Consider the following 17,814-nt stretch of genomic DNA (forward strand, 5'->3'; position numbering starts at 1 on the left):
AACATTTCACATTTTAAAAACATTGAGTGTTTAGATTTGAATTCCGATTTACATAACAAATTAAATATTTCAGTTTCCTGACCGAAATGTATGCAAATCAAAATTTAAAGTGAGGCTTTAATCTATTAAGTGAAACACAAAAGTCTGCAGACCCTGCAAATGCAGTAAAAGAAACCACACAGCTGCTGGAGGAACTCAGCTGGCAACACAGCATCCTTAGGAGGTAAAGATATACAACTGACATTTCAGGCTTGAACAATTAGTTATACCTCCCAAGGACACTGCATGACTAGCTGAGTTCCTCCATAATTTATTTGTGTTCAATCTATTGAGAGTTTTTTAAAAATTTAAGTAAGCAAGTGTAGTTTTAATTAAATATTATTTCATTACTAATCCCGAACCAAACTGGTCTTATCATCCTTCAGGCAGGCCAACTTCCTACTCTACCATCAATCTCTGATCGTCTCCAGAATCCTATGTACCTTTAGGAACAGGTCTTTGTATTTTTTTTTACTTCATTGAAAGGAAATCTGTTTTATTTACTTTCTTAAAAAAAATCATCCTTAAATTGAGGGTAACTATTTTGAAATCTGTTGGCTTACCTTTGTAATCGCAATTCCTTTGGATCAAAGCATTGAAGGCCATCTCCTGAAAATTCTACCTCATCTTTTCTTTTCGCTAGCCGTTTTTCTTCTTTACGACATTGTTTCAATAATTGCTTTTCTTGTTCAGAATGAACAGAGACTTGGCAGCCATATATGGGTTGTGAATTTCCACCAAAACTTTTCTTTGAACTATCTGTAAAATTAAATGTTCTTAATTTAATGATTGCTTCCATTTATTAACTATTTCTGATCCAGTAAAACATCTCATGTTGTTGTTGCATATTCATGAAAAACAAACAATACAAAGAGGCATTCAGATATTTGGTTACAGAAGGTAAAAAAAAACACAACAAAGAGAAACGAAGTCATTGCAGAATCAGCGACTTCTCTATATTTTTCAGTTGTCCAGGACTTAAGTCTACAGAGAAATTATGAATTAAATGCATGTAAGAATTAACCTACTTTTCTACTTAATCTTATTTGCAAAATTGTTTGCATGAAGTACAAAGACAGGCAGATAGTGAGAGAGGAATGATGTGTGTTCCGACTAAAAGAAAGCATTAGAGATGATACAAAAGGTACAATGTAAAACAAAAACAAATGCACAACATGAGGATTTTATTTCACTAGAACAATGCTGATTAAAATAGATGAGTTTTGCTGTGGAGGTAAACCAGGGACTGTGGATGTTGGAAACTTGACAAACACAGAAAACAGTGGTGGAACTCAGTGGGTCAGATAGCACCCACAGAAGGCAATAGATAGTCAACAATTTGGACAAAATATCAACCATCTTTTGCCTTTCATAATGCTGCCTGACTTCTTGAGATCCTCCAGTATTTTGTGCATTTTTCCAATTTTGCTATCAAATTTGGTTAGATTTAGTATAACAAATTAAAAATTGCATTAGGTATGCAAATAGTAGAGTGATTGTGGAACATTAAGCGCAAGTGGTAATAAAGATTTGCAATTAATTTCCTGTTATCACATTATATTTGTTAAGTAAGTGTTACGTTGCAGACCAGCAGCAATAGAAATTCACCAACAGTGTTATCTTTAAAACAATATATTTATTAATAATTACTAATAAGATAACATCTTACTTAAATCTACCACAACTATGTATGAATAACCATTACAGCTTAGGCACAATTCTGGAAAGTCATTCCCAAAATACAGTCTTAGAAATCCTGTGTTGAAACTCAGACCTTTAAACTGAAGCTCAGAAGTAACTACAAAGGTGAGAGACAATGACAAGACTGCTTAAAACTCACAAATCCTTGTCAAGTTGCTTCCAGAGAAACATCCTTTCATACAAATGATTGTCACAACTCCCCTTTTCCTTGTGCAGGGGAAATAAAATGTGTGACTTCCACAATGCTTCCAAAACCCAGGCACATGTCAATCAAAATGACCATCACAATGGTCATGGTGGTTCAGTAATTCCCCTAACAAGGAGAATCAGCAGAAAAGTCCCTTTCCACAGAGTCATTCCACCTCTGTATTTATTAGATGGCTGGCTGATCAATACTGAATTCTGTTTTTTTTTAAATGTCCATATCACATGTCTCAATCACATGACCCTCTCTCATCATCTGTTTTCCCTGAATAAACAACCATTGTTCCTAGTCTTAGTTAAGAGCATCAGCCTTGTTTATAGTTTGAACCTGATGGTACCATACAGTCTGTCAATGTTGTGAAAGCTATGAAAGGCTGCAGCCTGCACCAACCCCCAAAATGACACTAACTAAATAAAACAGGAGCTTGTAATACCTCCATCCAACAAAAAAAAATTGAGTTGTAAGAGAAAAATTCTACATCCACTATTGTTATACGATAATAAAACAGACAATTATAACATTTTTCAGCAACAATTTTTTTCATTTGCATCAAATTTAAATTAATCATTCATGTAAGAATACAATGAAAAAAACGACTGATACAAAATTAAACACAAAATCATTCCTTTTCACCCCTCCCTCAACCCTATCCCAAAATTGAGAGGGAAACGAAGAATGGTGTGTGTGTGTGTGTGTGCGCGCGGGCAAAATTGATCTTTTTATATTCACCACGACAAGTTGTTACTTAAGCAAAAGTTTTTTTAATTATCTTTAAACATTAAAACTGAATCAAACTTTAACTTTTCGCTATTAACTTAACTACCCAACTTAACCCCCTTCTAATTCTAAGTGCACGTTCATGTAATATGTGTGTAAATTTAAGAAAAGTTCTTTAGTTCACAGTTCAATCTCACTTCTCATTCTTCCAAGTTCACTGGTTGCAGGCAACTCTTATACTGTGCAAAGAATTTAACATGTATAAAGTTCACCAGGCTTTGCTGCTTGAAAGGTGTATGTTTACCACTCAGGAAGGTTTTTGTAGGTTTGCAGAGAGAGATGTGTTGTTCCAGGATTTCCACAAATGAGGTACCACCATTAGTCACCTCAATGTCTTGCTGATGAAACTTGCCCCATCAGGGTTCTCCAGATAGCCTCTTTCTTTCAGGCTACCACAGAGTTTCTTACTGTTCCACTTATACCAAGAGAAACATTAGACAGATAGTATTTCCAGCCATCCGCCACTCTGGAGCTTCTTTTTCACTTCCAACAAGCTTCTCCTGGCTGACACTGTTCAGTCTCTCCCTCTCTTTCTCTGAGATTCCAACTGCCAGCCATATGTCCTTCTCTCTCTCACTTTCCAAAACACCCCACCTTCTCCAGCAAACAATAGGAGTAAGTCTTCTGCTCCCATCTGTCATTTTAGGTAAACAAACCTCTCAATGGCCTTTGAGTGAGCATTTTGCAGACAGAAAAACCTTGCAAAAACATCCAAAACAGACAACCTGACTCCGGTTATTCTTCCAAGATAATGGTCTATTCATTTCATGACATCATTTCAATTATCATCTATATGTGAAATGTGCATAGCATTCTCCATAGTTTCTGTAAAGTCACTGTATATGAATTCTTCAGTATTTCAAATAAGATCTGTTTTAAAGTGTGTGTATGTATGTAACCTACTCTAATTTTACCAATTAATCTCCCAAAAACATCTCCAAAATTATATGATTTCCATGTTATTTCCACACAATTCCTTGTTACCACTATTGCTACACTCAAGAAAATTTTTGATATTTACCCAACTTCAATTCAATAAATGTTTCATTTATATTGCCAAATAAAATATTCTCGGGTCTTTTGGTATTTGTATCTTCATAATTTGTCCTAGTAATATATTCAAGTCTTTCTAAACTTTTTCCACTTTTAAACAAGGCCAAGCTGTGTGTACTAAAGTCCCTATTTCTTTATTACATCTAAAACATTTGTCAGAACAATTTGAATTGCCCATGTCATTTGTATGTAGTATAGTTGGTACAAAAAATTGTATGAGCCATTTGGTATCTAACATTGATTGTATTTATTACACTCTCCTGGCATAGTGTTGACCATACTTCATCTTGAATTTATATATTTAAATCTTTCTCCCATCTTTGTTTTGATTTATACAATTTCTTTTTCTTCATAGTGTCTTGCAATTTTATATACATATTTGTAATAAATTTTTCAATAAATGTATCTGTTATTAAATATTCAAATTGACTCTGTTCTGGAAGTCTTAAATTTGTGCCTAATTTCTTTTTTAACTATGATTTAAGATAATAAAATGAAAAAAATTGTATTATTTGGTATATATTTCTCTTTCATTTGTTCAAATGTCAAAAAGAAAGAATCTAAAAATCAATCTTTTATCCTCATTATACCTTTACTGTGCCAAATATAAAAAAGTTATTTAAAGTAAAAGGAATAAGTTGATTCTGCATTATCATCAGCTTAGGTATTTGATAATTCTTAATTCCTTTTTCTACATGAATTCCATTCCATACCTTAAATCAATGTGTTAAAATTGGTACTTCCACTTTTCTCTTCAAAAATTCATCATTTCATTTGTACAAAAAAATACTCTGCATTAGTTTCTCCCATTTTGTTCATATCAATCTGTACCCACCCTGTTTTTTCCTTCAGTTTCATAGCAGGAGGACAGGAATCTTAATTGTGCTGCTTTAAAATAATTTTTAAAATTCAGTAATCTTAGTCCTCCTCCTTCAAATTTCCAGGCCAGTCGTTCCATGGCTATTCTTGCCATTTTATCATGCCAAAGAAATTTTCTTACATTTTTATTTAATTCTTGGGAAAACTTCTCTGGGAGTGGAATGGGTAATGAATGAAATAAATAATGTAATCTAGAAAAATGTTTTATCTTGATACACTTTACTCTCCCTATTAAATATATTGGTAAATCTTTCCATCTTTTTAAATCCTCCTCAATCTTTTTTAATAATGGCAATTAATTTAATTTAAATGAATTATTTAGATTCTGGCCCATTATTATTCCTAAGTATTTAACTTTTTCTTTTTGCCACTTAAATTTTATCATTTGTTTATGTTGTGTAGAGTTCCCATTATTCAGAGGCATTACTTTATAACCTGATACCTGACCATATTCAACTAACCTTCCATTTATTTTCTTCAATTATACTTATGGTTTTGTAACATGTAACATCATCTGAAAATAAACTAGTTTTATGTTCTTTTTCACCTATCTCAAAACCTTTAATCTCATTATCCCTTCTTTTTGCCTCCGCCAAAGGTTCCATAGCCAAAGCAAATAAAACTGGTGATGATGGACATCCCCTTTCTAATAAAAAGTTTACATATTTGCCTATTAGTAACAATTTTAGCTTTTGTCTGATTAAACAAAGCCGTTATCTGATTTATAAAAGCATTTGGAATGTCAAAAACACCTAACACATTAAATAAAAAGTCCCATTCTAACCTTTTCTGTATCCAGTGCAACTGTCTCTGCAGGTATCTTTAACTTTCTGTGCTACATTTAATAAACTCAGAAATTTAACTATATTGTCCACGGATCTTCTATGTTTAATGAAACCAGTCTGGTCCATATTTATTATTTTAGGTAAATACTTGGTTAATTTATTAGCTAATAATTTGGATACAATTTTATAATCTGTATTTAATAATGATATTGGTCTATAAGAATAGGGTTGTAAAGGATCATTTCCATTTTTTTGGAATAACTGTTATTAATATTGTTTTAAAAGATTCTGGTAAGTCATAGGTTTCTCTCATTTGGTCCAATACTCCCATTAATACAGGAATTAATAATTCCTTAAATTCTTTGTAAAACTCCAGAGGGAAACCACCTTATCCCAGAGCCTTATTATTTGATAAAGATATCAGTTTTTCATAAACTTCTACATCCATAGAAGCATTAAATAATTCCAATTTTTCATCCATTTATAACCGATATTCTGTTCTTCCTTTAATGCTATTGACATAATTAACTTAGGCAATATAAATTGTGATAAATATCCCTATTTTTTTTCATCCTTTAGAGACTCAGAGTGGTAATTCTTTATAGAATTCTTGTAAGTAACTTGACCAGTTTCCTTCTTTGTTGGAATTATTATTCTTGATACTTGCTCAGATTTTAATTACCACGCTAAAACTTTATGGGCTGTATCACCTAATTCATAATATTTCTGCTGGGTTCTCAATATATCTCTTTCTACTTTTTAAGATTGTATTGTATTAAGTTTCAATTTTTAAAATTCCAATTATCTTTTTTTCTCTTCGTTGTTTTGAACATCCAATTCCTTTTCTAAATCCAAAATATCGTTGTCCAATTGATCTACCTTTTTCATATGTTCTTTCTTTTCGAAGTATAGCTTATTATTTCACATCTTAAATACACCTTCATAGAGTCGCATATAATAAATTTGTTCATTACTGTTGTTTTATAAAATCACAAAATTCCTTTCTCTTTAAAAGTTTTGTATTAAATCTCTATTTATAACCAATATTCTGTTCTTCCTTTAATGCTATTGACATAATTAAAGGTGATTGATCAGATAACACCGTAACTTGACATTCAGTCTTATAAACTCTAGCTTGTAATTGTGCAGAGACAAAAAAGAATAAAAATTGTCCCTGTCACTTGGATGAATTTTTCTCCAACTATTAACAAGTCCTATCTTATTCATAAAATCTGTTGCAATCTTAGCAACTTTATGTTTTTGTAACAATACCACCTGATATATCAAATTTCAGATCAAAAGTAAAATTAAAATCTCCACTTACTATTTCACCTGATAATTGCATAAATATTATCTTGCATAAATTTCCCATTATCTACATTTGGGGCATATATATTCATTAACGTCCAACATTCTGAATAAATTTGATAGTTAATCATTACATGTATCTCCACTTGATCTATAGTCATATCCAATTTTTTAATTGGTAAAGATTTATGTATTAATATAGCTACCCCTCTAGCTTTAGAGTTGAATGAAGATGCCAGGGCCCATCCCATCTACTCTCTTCTTAACTTTTTCTGTTCTAGCTCAGTCAAATGAGTCTCTTGCTAAAAACCTGTATCTCCTTTGGCTTTTTTCATACAACTTAATAATTTATTTTGTTTTATCAGGTTCTGTATTCCATTTATATTAATACTAACAAAATTCAATTTTCCTGCCATTAAGTACCATCATTAGATGTCTTGTTCATCCATCATCCCATTTCCACTCCTCACTCCCACAATATTAACAACTTATGTCACAGTATGCATAGTAAATCCAAGAGTAAGATTAAGAGAATAAAGACAGAACAAAAGATTAAAGACATATGTGCACATGATTTGCAGCAGTCAGCTCCATATTCCCAACTAACTCACTCAAAATATCAAACAATCCCATGTTGCTTTAATATTATACATTCTATTTTTATAGATCTTTTAAATATATGTAAATTACTTATCGGCTAAACTCTCCTCCCCATTTGGAATCTCTATAATTTTTTTCAGTTATCGCTAAACTCCCTTCTGTCAGATAATCCATTTAAGTGTCAACTTTAGTTCTTTTTGAATCGACATACACCTTGGCCTCATTAAGTACCATAAAAAATGTTTTTCCCTTCTGGAATGAAAACTTTCAAAACAGCTGGATACTTCAGAACAAAGGCATAGGAGATTTTTAACTTCATTAAAATCTTTTTTTTCTTTTTTTAGAAAATCAGAAGTTATATCAGGATTTAAAAAATTATAAATCAAAGGTGATTGTCTTTCTTTTGCCTGCTTTGCCGCCAGTTCCAATATCTTCTCTCGTACTTCATAAAGAAGGAATTTAACCAGGGTCGAATGAGACCTGTGATCAGGCTGTGGCGTCGGCCTCAGTGCTCGATCTGCTCTCTCAATCTCCAGGTCTCCTTGAAATTCAGCTGCCTTTCTAATGATTCCAGTATCCAATGTTGCAGGAACTTTTTCATGTCTTGACCTTCACCTTCTTTTATTTCTTCTAAAATGTTCCAAAATGTCTCTTTTCTGCATTGATTGATCTTTTGTTGCAGATGCTGCAGCGTGTACCTTCTGCATCTGTTCATTAAAACTTTGAATCTCAAACTTGCTCCCTTTAATTTTTTTTTCATCTTTTATCCACCTGCTGCATCCTCACGCACGTGCAGAGTCCCTTCTTCACCTGATGCGGGCGGCCTTTGTCGAGGGGATCCTTGGACAGCAATGTTCAAGGTCTCCCCAGCTCTAAATTTGTCTCCCCTGGGCAGTACCTTCCAGACAGCTCTTGGATCCTTCTTGAAGGTAGGCTTTTCTTCTTTATCTTGTTCTTTTTTCTTGTATTGCTGTAACTGCTTTGTCTTTCTTTGGAGGCATTTTGACTTGTTCCATATTCCTTTAAACACTTATTTCTGCTATTTTTGAAAACTTTTACAGCCTTTTTTTCAACTTCTTTGAGGAGAGTAGGGATTCGTAGTCTAACCCCACGTGATCATGTGGCATGACCCCCATTTTTCAGCAACATTGCAAACTTAACATCTTGAAAGGCAATCAGCAATTGCTTCATCTTTGCCTTTAATATGAGCTATAATTTAATCGTATTCCTGCAAAAGTAAACTCCAGTTTAATAATCTTTTTTTTAAATTTTACTCATGAACATTAAAGCAATGGTTCTCAACCTTTTTCTTTCCACTTTAAGTATTCCCTATGCCATAGGTGCTCTGTGATTAGCAAGAGGTTGATTAAGATGGTATGTGGGAAGAAAAAGTTTGAAAACCACTGTTTTAATTGTACCTACTTGACTTGTTATGTGCACGGTTTCATAACTCCAAAGGAAATGGGCCAATGACAATTTTTCTCAAGCAAAATATTTCAGTAACAATTGGGTCTAGAGCAGTGATACTCAACCTTCCCTTCCCACCCACATACCACCTTAAGCAATCCCTTACTCATCACAGAACACCAACGGCATAGGAATTAGTTGAAGTGGTTATGTGAATGGAAAGAAAAAACTTTGAGAACCACAGCACTAAAGGATTATGGTCAGTATATATAACAAGTGGGCCCGGAGCTGTGCGGATGTCAACATCAAAAAGCTGCAAAGTTAGTGCAAGGGACATTAATTCTTTCTCTATGGCAGAAAAATTATTGCGATGCTCATTGAATTTTTTTTAGCTAAGTAAGCCACTGGATGGTCAACATCATCAATGGTTTTTTTTTAAATAACACTGCTTCTACAGCTTCATCATGAACATCTAACTGTGAAAGAAAATGGCTTTTTAAAGTAAGGTGACTTAAGCACAGGCCGGTGACATAAAATGGCTTTCAGTTTATCAAATGCTTCCTGACAAAGTTCTGTCCAAACAAACTTTTCACCCTTATTCAGAAGGTTAGTCAAAGGAAGAGGGATATCAGCAAACTTTTTACAGAACTTTCTATAATACCCTACCATTCCCAAAAACCTTCCATTGACTTTCTTACCCATGGGAATGGGAAACTCAGAAATCGGCTGAACTTTCACCTGGACAGGCACCAATTTTCCCTGACCAACAACAAAACCAAGATAAATCACAGTAGCACGGCCAAATTCACAGTAAGGTTTGCTTTTGAAAGTTTGTCAATTTGTCTAATTCATAAATATGTGCTTCCCGGGTGACATTCCCCATAACCAAATCATTAGTATGCTCTAAACCTTGAATCACATTCTTTGGAATATATCTAGATCATTTTTCATTCCAAATGGTAAAACATTGTATTCATGTAAACTTGAAGAGGTTACATATGTAGAAACTTCCCTACCCCTGTCTGTTAAGAGAACACACCAGTAACCTTTTAATCTCACCCGTCTTTTTAATCATACCAGACCTTCATTTTGCCTTGAGCCATTTTCAAATTCTCTTGAGCTAATTTACAGAATTTCTGCAAATGATCTTCAACTTTGAAATGTACTCTAACAACATTAACTGTACATCCTCATTAACCCATTGTTCTTTCAACAACACTAAAGGTCCTCTAACATGATGTCCAAACACCAGCTCAAAATGGTTAAAGCCTAATGATTCTTGTACAGACTCTCATACTGCAAACAAAAGCAAATGAACACCCTAATCCCAGTCATTTCTCATTTTCAAAACAATAGCTCCTCATCATGGTTTTGAGGGTCAAATGAACCCCTCCAAGGCTCCTTGAAATTCTAGATGATACACAGATGACGTGATTTGTTTAGCTCCCAACTGGTAAATTATCTACTGAAACAGCCCCAACATGAAATTACTTCACTGATCTGATTGAATCTCTTCAGGAAAACTGACTAAAGTGAAAAATTATTTAAGAGTTCTTTATGAAATCTGAGCTTGAATATTCTAAGTGGTATTGCTTCTAGAAACCTGGAGGCTGTACATTTAACAAATACTGATTCCCAGCCTTTGTCTTGGGCAATGAACCAACACAAACCACAATAACTTTAGAAAAGGTTTTGTCAAAAGCAGGAATGGGTTTTAAAGGAGCCACTGGAGGACCCTGATTGAGTTTATCCACATTCTGACAAATGTGACAGATCCGGCAAAATGCCACAACATCTTTTCTTAAACTAGGTCAATAGTTTCCTTAACTCAAAGATGACCACCCAAGGTCGTGCTATGGGCCAAAGTTAAAATGTCATCCCTCTTGGCTTTAGGAACTACAACCTGGCGAACAAATGCCCATTCTTCACTGGCAGGGATATCAGATGGTCTCCACTTCCTCATCAACACACCTTCCTTGAAATATCATCCAACTGGCACTTTCTAAATTACATCATCAGAGAGTCTTTATCTCTCACTTCAATAAGATCAGGATCTCTGTTCATCCCTGCTATAAATACTTTTTGTATAATGACAAATCCTTGCTCTTTAGTTTAACACCAGAACTCTGCTCCATTAAAGAAAGATGTAAAGTCTTCAGCAGGTCATTACAACCTGAGTGCTGTTTTGTACTATCACAGATTCCAATCCCATTTAAATCAGTCTGCACAGGACCATCAGCACTGGCAAGCTTTTTCGCCATAGGTCAAGACATGTCACAGGCTGGATGATCTGTCTTTGTTTCATCAATGACTGTCTTAGCTGTCAACCTCACTACATGGACAACTCTATCCTCTGCATGGCCATTTCCTAATAACAACAAAACTTCCTCAACTGGTAGACTTGATCGGATCCCTATCATAACAGGTTCATCAACTAATTCTAATTTCAACAATATCCTGTGCAGGAGTATCGTCCAGATCACCTCCCAGATCTCAAATTGATTTCACCCATGGCAGTCTCATCGCAAAACTCCAAAACACTGTCTAACATGAGTGACTGGGCGGCCCCAGTATCTTGAAGTATTTTCACTGTCACTTGTGGTGATCCTCCCTTTAACAAAACTAAACCCTCTGACACAAAATATTTGAATTCATCTCTAATGTTATCAGTAGATCTGGAATCCATTTGGTTTCTAGGTTTTTCATCTCTTTGAATACCAGCATCTGCCACTGCCTCCTTTTCTTTCTTTTTCCTCAGCATGGAACAATTTGGTATCACATGAATAGGTTTCCTACAATAGTGGCAAAGGGGACCCGAAAGTCTTTTCTTTTCTTGCCTCCATTCTTCTATATCCCTAGTACTACTTCCCAAAATATTTGCCAACTTACTTAGATAATCCATATTACCTTTTGGTAGGTTCTACTTGGTACATATTTAATTTTATGGGTTAAAGAAGATTCATCTGTTAAGTTAGCAATATTCCTGCCAAGTTTCCATTCCCTTTTTCATCTAAATATGCTTTTATTTCATTAGGAACACACCTTTTAATTTCCTCAACTAACACCAGCTCTGGAGGGGTGTGGCAAGATGGTGCAGAAGAAAGGCATTTGTTCCACCTTTCCATAACATAACATAACAATTACAGCACGGAAACAGGCCATTAGGCCCTTCTAGTCCGCACCGAACCAAACACCCCTTTCTAGTCCCACCTCCCTGCACAATGCCCATAACCCTCCATCTTCTTCTCATCCATATACCTGTCCAACCTTTTCTTAAATAATACAATTGACTCCGCCGCCACTATTTCTCTCGGAAGATGATTCCACACAGCTACCACTCTCTGAGTAAAGAAGTTCCCCCTCATGTTACCTCTAAACCTCTGCCCCTTAATTCTTAACTCATGTCCTCTTGTTTTAATCTTTCCTCCTCTTAACGGAAATAGTCTATCCACATCCATTCTGTCTATCCCTTTCATAATCTTAAATACTTCTATCAAATCCCCTCTCAACCTTCTACGCTCCAAAGAATAAAGACCCAATCTGTCCAATCTCTCCCCATACTCCAGATGCTTAAACCCAGGCAACATTCTGGTAAACCTTCTCTGCACTCTCTCCACTCTGTTTATATTCTTCCTATAATTAGGCGACCAGAACTGCACACAGAACTCCAAATTAGGCCGCACCAACGTCTTATACAATCTCAACATCACCTCCCAACTCCTATATTCCATGCAATGATTGATAAAGGCTAGCATACTAAAAGCCTTCTTCACCACCCTATTCATGTGAGTTTCTACCTTCAGGGAACGATGTACCGTTACTCCTAAATCTTTCTGCTCTTCTGTATTCCTCAATGCTCTCCCATTTACCACATATGTCCTATTCTGATTCTTCTTACCAAAATGAAGCACCTCACACTTATCAGCATTAAATTCCATCTGCCATTTTTCAGCCCACTTTTCTAAGCAGCCAAATCCCTCTGCAATCCTTGAAAACCTTCTTCATTATCCACTATTCCACCTATCTTAGTATCGTCTGCATATTTACTAATCCAATTCACCACCCCATCATCTAGATCATTAATGTATATAACGAACAACAATGGGCCCAATACAGATCCTTGAAGCACACCACTGGTCACCGGCCTCCAACCTGACAGACAATTATCCACTACCACTCTCTGGCCTCTCCCTTTCAGCCAATGTTCAATCCATTTGACTATCTTAAAATTTATACCTAAAGACTGCACCTTCCTAACTAACCTTCCATGTGGTACCTTATCGAAGGCCTTACTGAAGTCCATATAGACCTACCCTCATCCACATTCCTAGTCACCTCTTCAAAAAATTCAATCAGATTGGTCAAACATGACCTTCCTCCCACAAATCCATGTTGAGTGCTCCTGATCAGACCCTGTCTATCCAGATGTTTGTAAGTACTATCTCTAAGAATTTTCTCCATTAATTTACCTACCACAGACGTCAAACTTACAGGCCGATAGTTGCCAGGCTTCCTCCTTGAACCCTTTTTAAATAACGGAACCACATGCGCAATGCGCCAATCCTCTGGCACTATCCCCATATCTAATGACATTTGGAAAATTACTGCCAGAGCCAGCTGGATTATTAAATACCCGACTTTAAAAAGTATAAAAGTAGTTAAAAATAATATTTATAGTTTTTTGAATAACAGTGATTCATCATGGCTACCAACGTGAAGAAATCTAAAACTCAACTTCAGAAGAAATTACCATATAAAAGAATAGACGATCTGAGGCCTACCTGCACAGCTGAATCCATGGAGTCGTTGTTGGAAGTCTCCAAACCTCAGAGGACTCCTGCCCGTTCAGGTTTGACCTCAGCGCCGATCCTGCAGTCGCAAGATGGCGCCGGCACTTTGGTGAGTCCAGTCCTAGCCTAACCGATAAAGGGGCCTGTGAGCCCGTGACATTGCTGGGTGGCCCGGGGACACGCAGTGTAGCATCGGAGGACGCCCCTGCACATCCAGTGGTTCTGCCAGGCATGCGCGGAGCATCCCGGGTCCGGGACCTTTTGGAAAAAGTGTGGGCTGTGGGGGAGCCTGAGCACCGGCACCCCAACGAGGCCAGGGTGCTGGCATCGGGTATCCAAACCCGCAGGACCTATGGTGACTGAAGGTGAAGAGAAACTTACCTTATTAGAATTTTCCCAGAAGGAGGAGCATGTACTTACAGAAAGTAGACTTTTTGTGGCTATGGAATCTGGATTGGACTTTGTGTTCACTGTTTTGGAAGGGGTTGCTTTTCAAATGGATAATATGTCAAAACGAATGTCAATTCAAATAACCCAAGGATTTATTGATGTGAAAATAAAAATGAATACTTTGTGTGAAGAAATGTCAACTATGAAACAAGAAATGACTGTAGTTAAGAGTGATATTAACAGATGTATAAAATCTGTTGATATTGTACAACATCATTTTTTAAAAATTGAAACAGCTTTTTCTGAATGTCAAAATCAAGTGGAACACAATAAAGAAAAGTTGGAAAAAGTGGAAGTTTTATTTGTAGATTGGGGGAATCAAAGAAGGGATTTATTGAAGAAGATTGATTCTTTGGAAAATCAAAGCCGGAGAAATAATGTGAAAATAATTGATCTTCCAGAGAACTTTGAAGGTTCTAATTCAATAGAAAATTTTAAACAGTGGATCTCAGCGATATTAGGTAAAGAGTTTTTTTCCTGAAGGCTTGGAACTGGATCAGGCCCATAGACAATTGAGGAAAAAAACCATTTCCTGGACACACACCGAGGGTGGTCTTGATTCGTTGTTTAAAGTATCAAGATAGAGAAATGATTTTACGAATGGCGGTACAGAAAGCACGGCAGTCAAACCCCGCTGATGATTCAAAACAATAGAGTGTTTTTTTAATGCCAATTTGAGTCAAGAGGTTATTAGATGACGGGAATTTAATTCGGCTAAAGATGTCTTACGGCGAAAGGGCTATAAGTTTGTTTTTCGCTTTCCTGCAATTTTGAAGGTTTTTTTATGGAAACTTTCAATTTCAATTTTTTGAGAACGATCATGATGCCTTGGTTTTTGCTAATTCCTTGCCAGAATTGTGAGGAAATTGGTGGTCTTCATCATCATCTCCTAAGAGGAGGGTATATGGAAATGGGAATGGATTTGGAAAGAATGGTAAGAATGGAAAGAAAGAAGAGCTGACACAAAGTCTTCTTGACATTGAAGATCTGGAACAATCATTGGGCTTGGAATCATTGGGTTGAATATGTTTACTATATTTGATTGTTCTTAATTACATAATGAATATGTATCTGGCTGGGGGTGGATGACACTGAAAGCTTTGACTGTCATCTACCACTAGTGGGTTTACCACACCCAGATTTTTAGGGAGTTACTACCTTTTGGGTGGTTTTTATTTTTTGGATATTTTTTAAATATATTTTTTTTTAATTTTTTTGTTTATTGAGGGGTGGGTTTTGTGTTTTTTTGTGTTTTTGAAGAATTATAAAGGGAAGCATTATTTTGTAGAGTGTAAATATATTAGTAGTTAGTAAAAATGTGTATTTGAATTTTGCAACTTTTAATGTTCAAGGATTAAATAATCCAATTAAGCGAAAGAGGGTATTGGCTTATATAAAAAAAATGAAAATTAATATTGCCTTTTTACAAGAAACACATTTGACTGAAAAGGAACATTTGAAACTGAAAAGAGATTGGGTTGGACATGTGTTTTTTTTCTTCTTTTAATTCTAAGGCAAGAGGGGTGACAATTTTGATTCATAAAAATTTATCATTTGAATTGGAATCTTCAGAGGGAAATGTAGGTAGAGTTTTGCAGGTTAATTGTAAAATCTTTGCTGAAGCTTGGACTTTGCTTAATCTTTATGCACCTAATGTATATGATGAGCGGTTTATTTCAGAAGCTTTTTTATTGTTAACTCAAGCTAATGAAAATATTTTAGTTGGGGGAGATGTTAATTGTGTTTTGGAACCTTTATTGGATAGAAACCTGAAGAGCATAAGGAAATCAAAGACAGCAATACAGATCAAAGCGTTGATGAAAGATTTAAATCTGGAGATATTTGGAGAAAGGTTTTTCTAGGATTGATTTTTTTGGTATTAGCACACCTACGGGTAGAGTATTGCAAGCTGAACATAAAAGTAGAGTTCTATCTGACCATTCATTTTTTTTTTTGTGAAAGTTCAGAAGTGGTACGTTCGTCGTATAGTGGACTTTTTACCCCCTCCATAAATCTTCGTCCGCGAAGCCAAGCCAAAGAAAAGAAATTGAAAAAAAACAGAGTTTGTTACTTTTGTTAAAGAGCATATCTCTTTATTCTTGACTGAGAATATTAATTCTGTGGATAGTCATTTTGTAGTATGGGCCACGTTAAAAGCTTATTTGAGGGGACTGGATATTAGTTATTCTACAAAAGTTAAGAAACAATTTATGGCAGAAAGTTTAATGTTGGAAAATCAGATTGCTGAGTTTGAGAAAGATTTTCAGAAGGATGTGACTGAAGACAAAAAAGCTGTATTAGCAAAATTGAAATTACGATATAATACTTTACAAACTTATCAGTTTGAGTGTTGAATTAATCGAACTAAACAACGTTATTATGAGTTGGGAGAAAGAGCTCATAAGGTACTTGCTTGGCAATTGAAAGCTGAACAGGCATCTCGGACTATTAATGCAGTTCAAAATAATTCAATAATTACCTATAAGCCTCAGGAAATTAATGACCAGTTTTATTCATTTTATCAAAAATTATATACTTGAGGGGAAGCGGGATAATGGTTCTATTGGATCTTATTTATCTAAATTGAGGTTACCGGTATTAGATGAGAAAGATATCCAGGAATTGGAATCTCCGTTTACAGATTTTGAAATTAAGGAAGCTATACAGGAAATGCCAAATGGAAAGTCCCCAGGGGATGATGGATTTCCTGTGAAATTTTATTAATTTTTTTTATGATGATTTATCTAGTGCAGGGGTGTCAAACTCAAATTCACAGAGGGCCAAAATTAAAAACTTGGACTAAGTCATGGGCCAAACTAAATATTTATTGAAAATTTTCAACAACATCTGCATGTTTTCTCTTCTTTCAACATATGTAATGTTAAACATTTTCTTATTAAAATAAATGTTTAATAATAGTTTTGGTTAAACTCTTTCCAGAAGAAGCATTAACAAATGAGAAATAAAATATTCAATAAATAATATTTCTCTATAGCCTTTAAGCTCCTTTTAAATGTATTTTTTTCACAAGCCAACAAGTCAAAAAATAACAACTTGCTTCAATGAAAATCCAATCTTTCAACTATGAACAGTCCAAAGTTAACCAAAGAAAATATTAATCCAAGCTTAGCTTGCTACACTGTGATTTACTCTGATGCACCTGGGTCTAAACCAGATACTTGGCATCTCTTCTTAGATGCAAGTTCATCAAACTCTGAGGTCAGAGTTTGCCTCCCACCTGTCTTGAAAGGTCCTGTTTTCTGTCTTTCGTTTGGCCATTTTTCGTAAGGGGTTTATTACATGTGAGCTGGGCGACAGGTCGCAGATGCTAATGAAAGTAAAGAGAGGAGGTGGGGGTGATTAGCGGGCTGACGGGCCGGCGCCAACGCATTTGCAAAGCATTCTGGGATTTGTAGTATTAGCTGTCCATGCGCTATACTGGCGCGGCGGCCAGCGGGCCAGCTCTAATACATATTTGATATGATCTTGTAGGCCAAATATAATTATATCACGGGCCAAATTTGGCCCACGGGCCTGAGTTTGGCATGTGTGATCTAGTGTATTTGGAGATGTGTTAAAGCATGTTACTGAAGAACAGAAGTTGCCAGAATCTTGTTGAAGTGCTTTTAATAACTGTTATTCCAAAAAAAGATAGAGTTCCATTAAAAGTGTCTTCATATAGACCTATTTCTTTATTGAATGTAGATTATAAAATTATAGCCAAGGTACTAGCTAATATACTTGCTACGTATTTGCCTAAGTTGATACTTACTGATCAAACAGGTTTTATTAAGAACAGAAATGCATCTGATAATATTCT

General features: G+C 35.3%; 1 protein-coding gene across 2 annotated transcripts in view; it reads right to left on the minus strand.

The window, feature by feature from the left end:
* Positions 1-17,814, minus strand: part of ascc3 (activating signal cointegrator 1 complex subunit 3) — a 484,134-nt gene that overhangs the window by 451,089 nt on the left and 15,231 nt on the right. For both annotated transcript variants that reach the window (XM_069887454.1, XM_069887456.1), the window contains exon 5: positions 603-798. In XM_069887454.1, the coding sequence (XP_069743555.1) occupies positions 603-798 (196 nt within the window). The remainder of the gene's footprint in view (positions 1-602; positions 799-17,814) is intronic.

Source organism: Narcine bancroftii, chromosome 6 (genome assembly GCF_036971445.1).
Source record: "Narcine bancroftii isolate sNarBan1 chromosome 6, sNarBan1.hap1, whole genome shotgun sequence".
NCBI lineage: Eukaryota > Metazoa > Chordata > Chondrichthyes > Torpediniformes > Narcinidae > Narcine > Narcine bancroftii.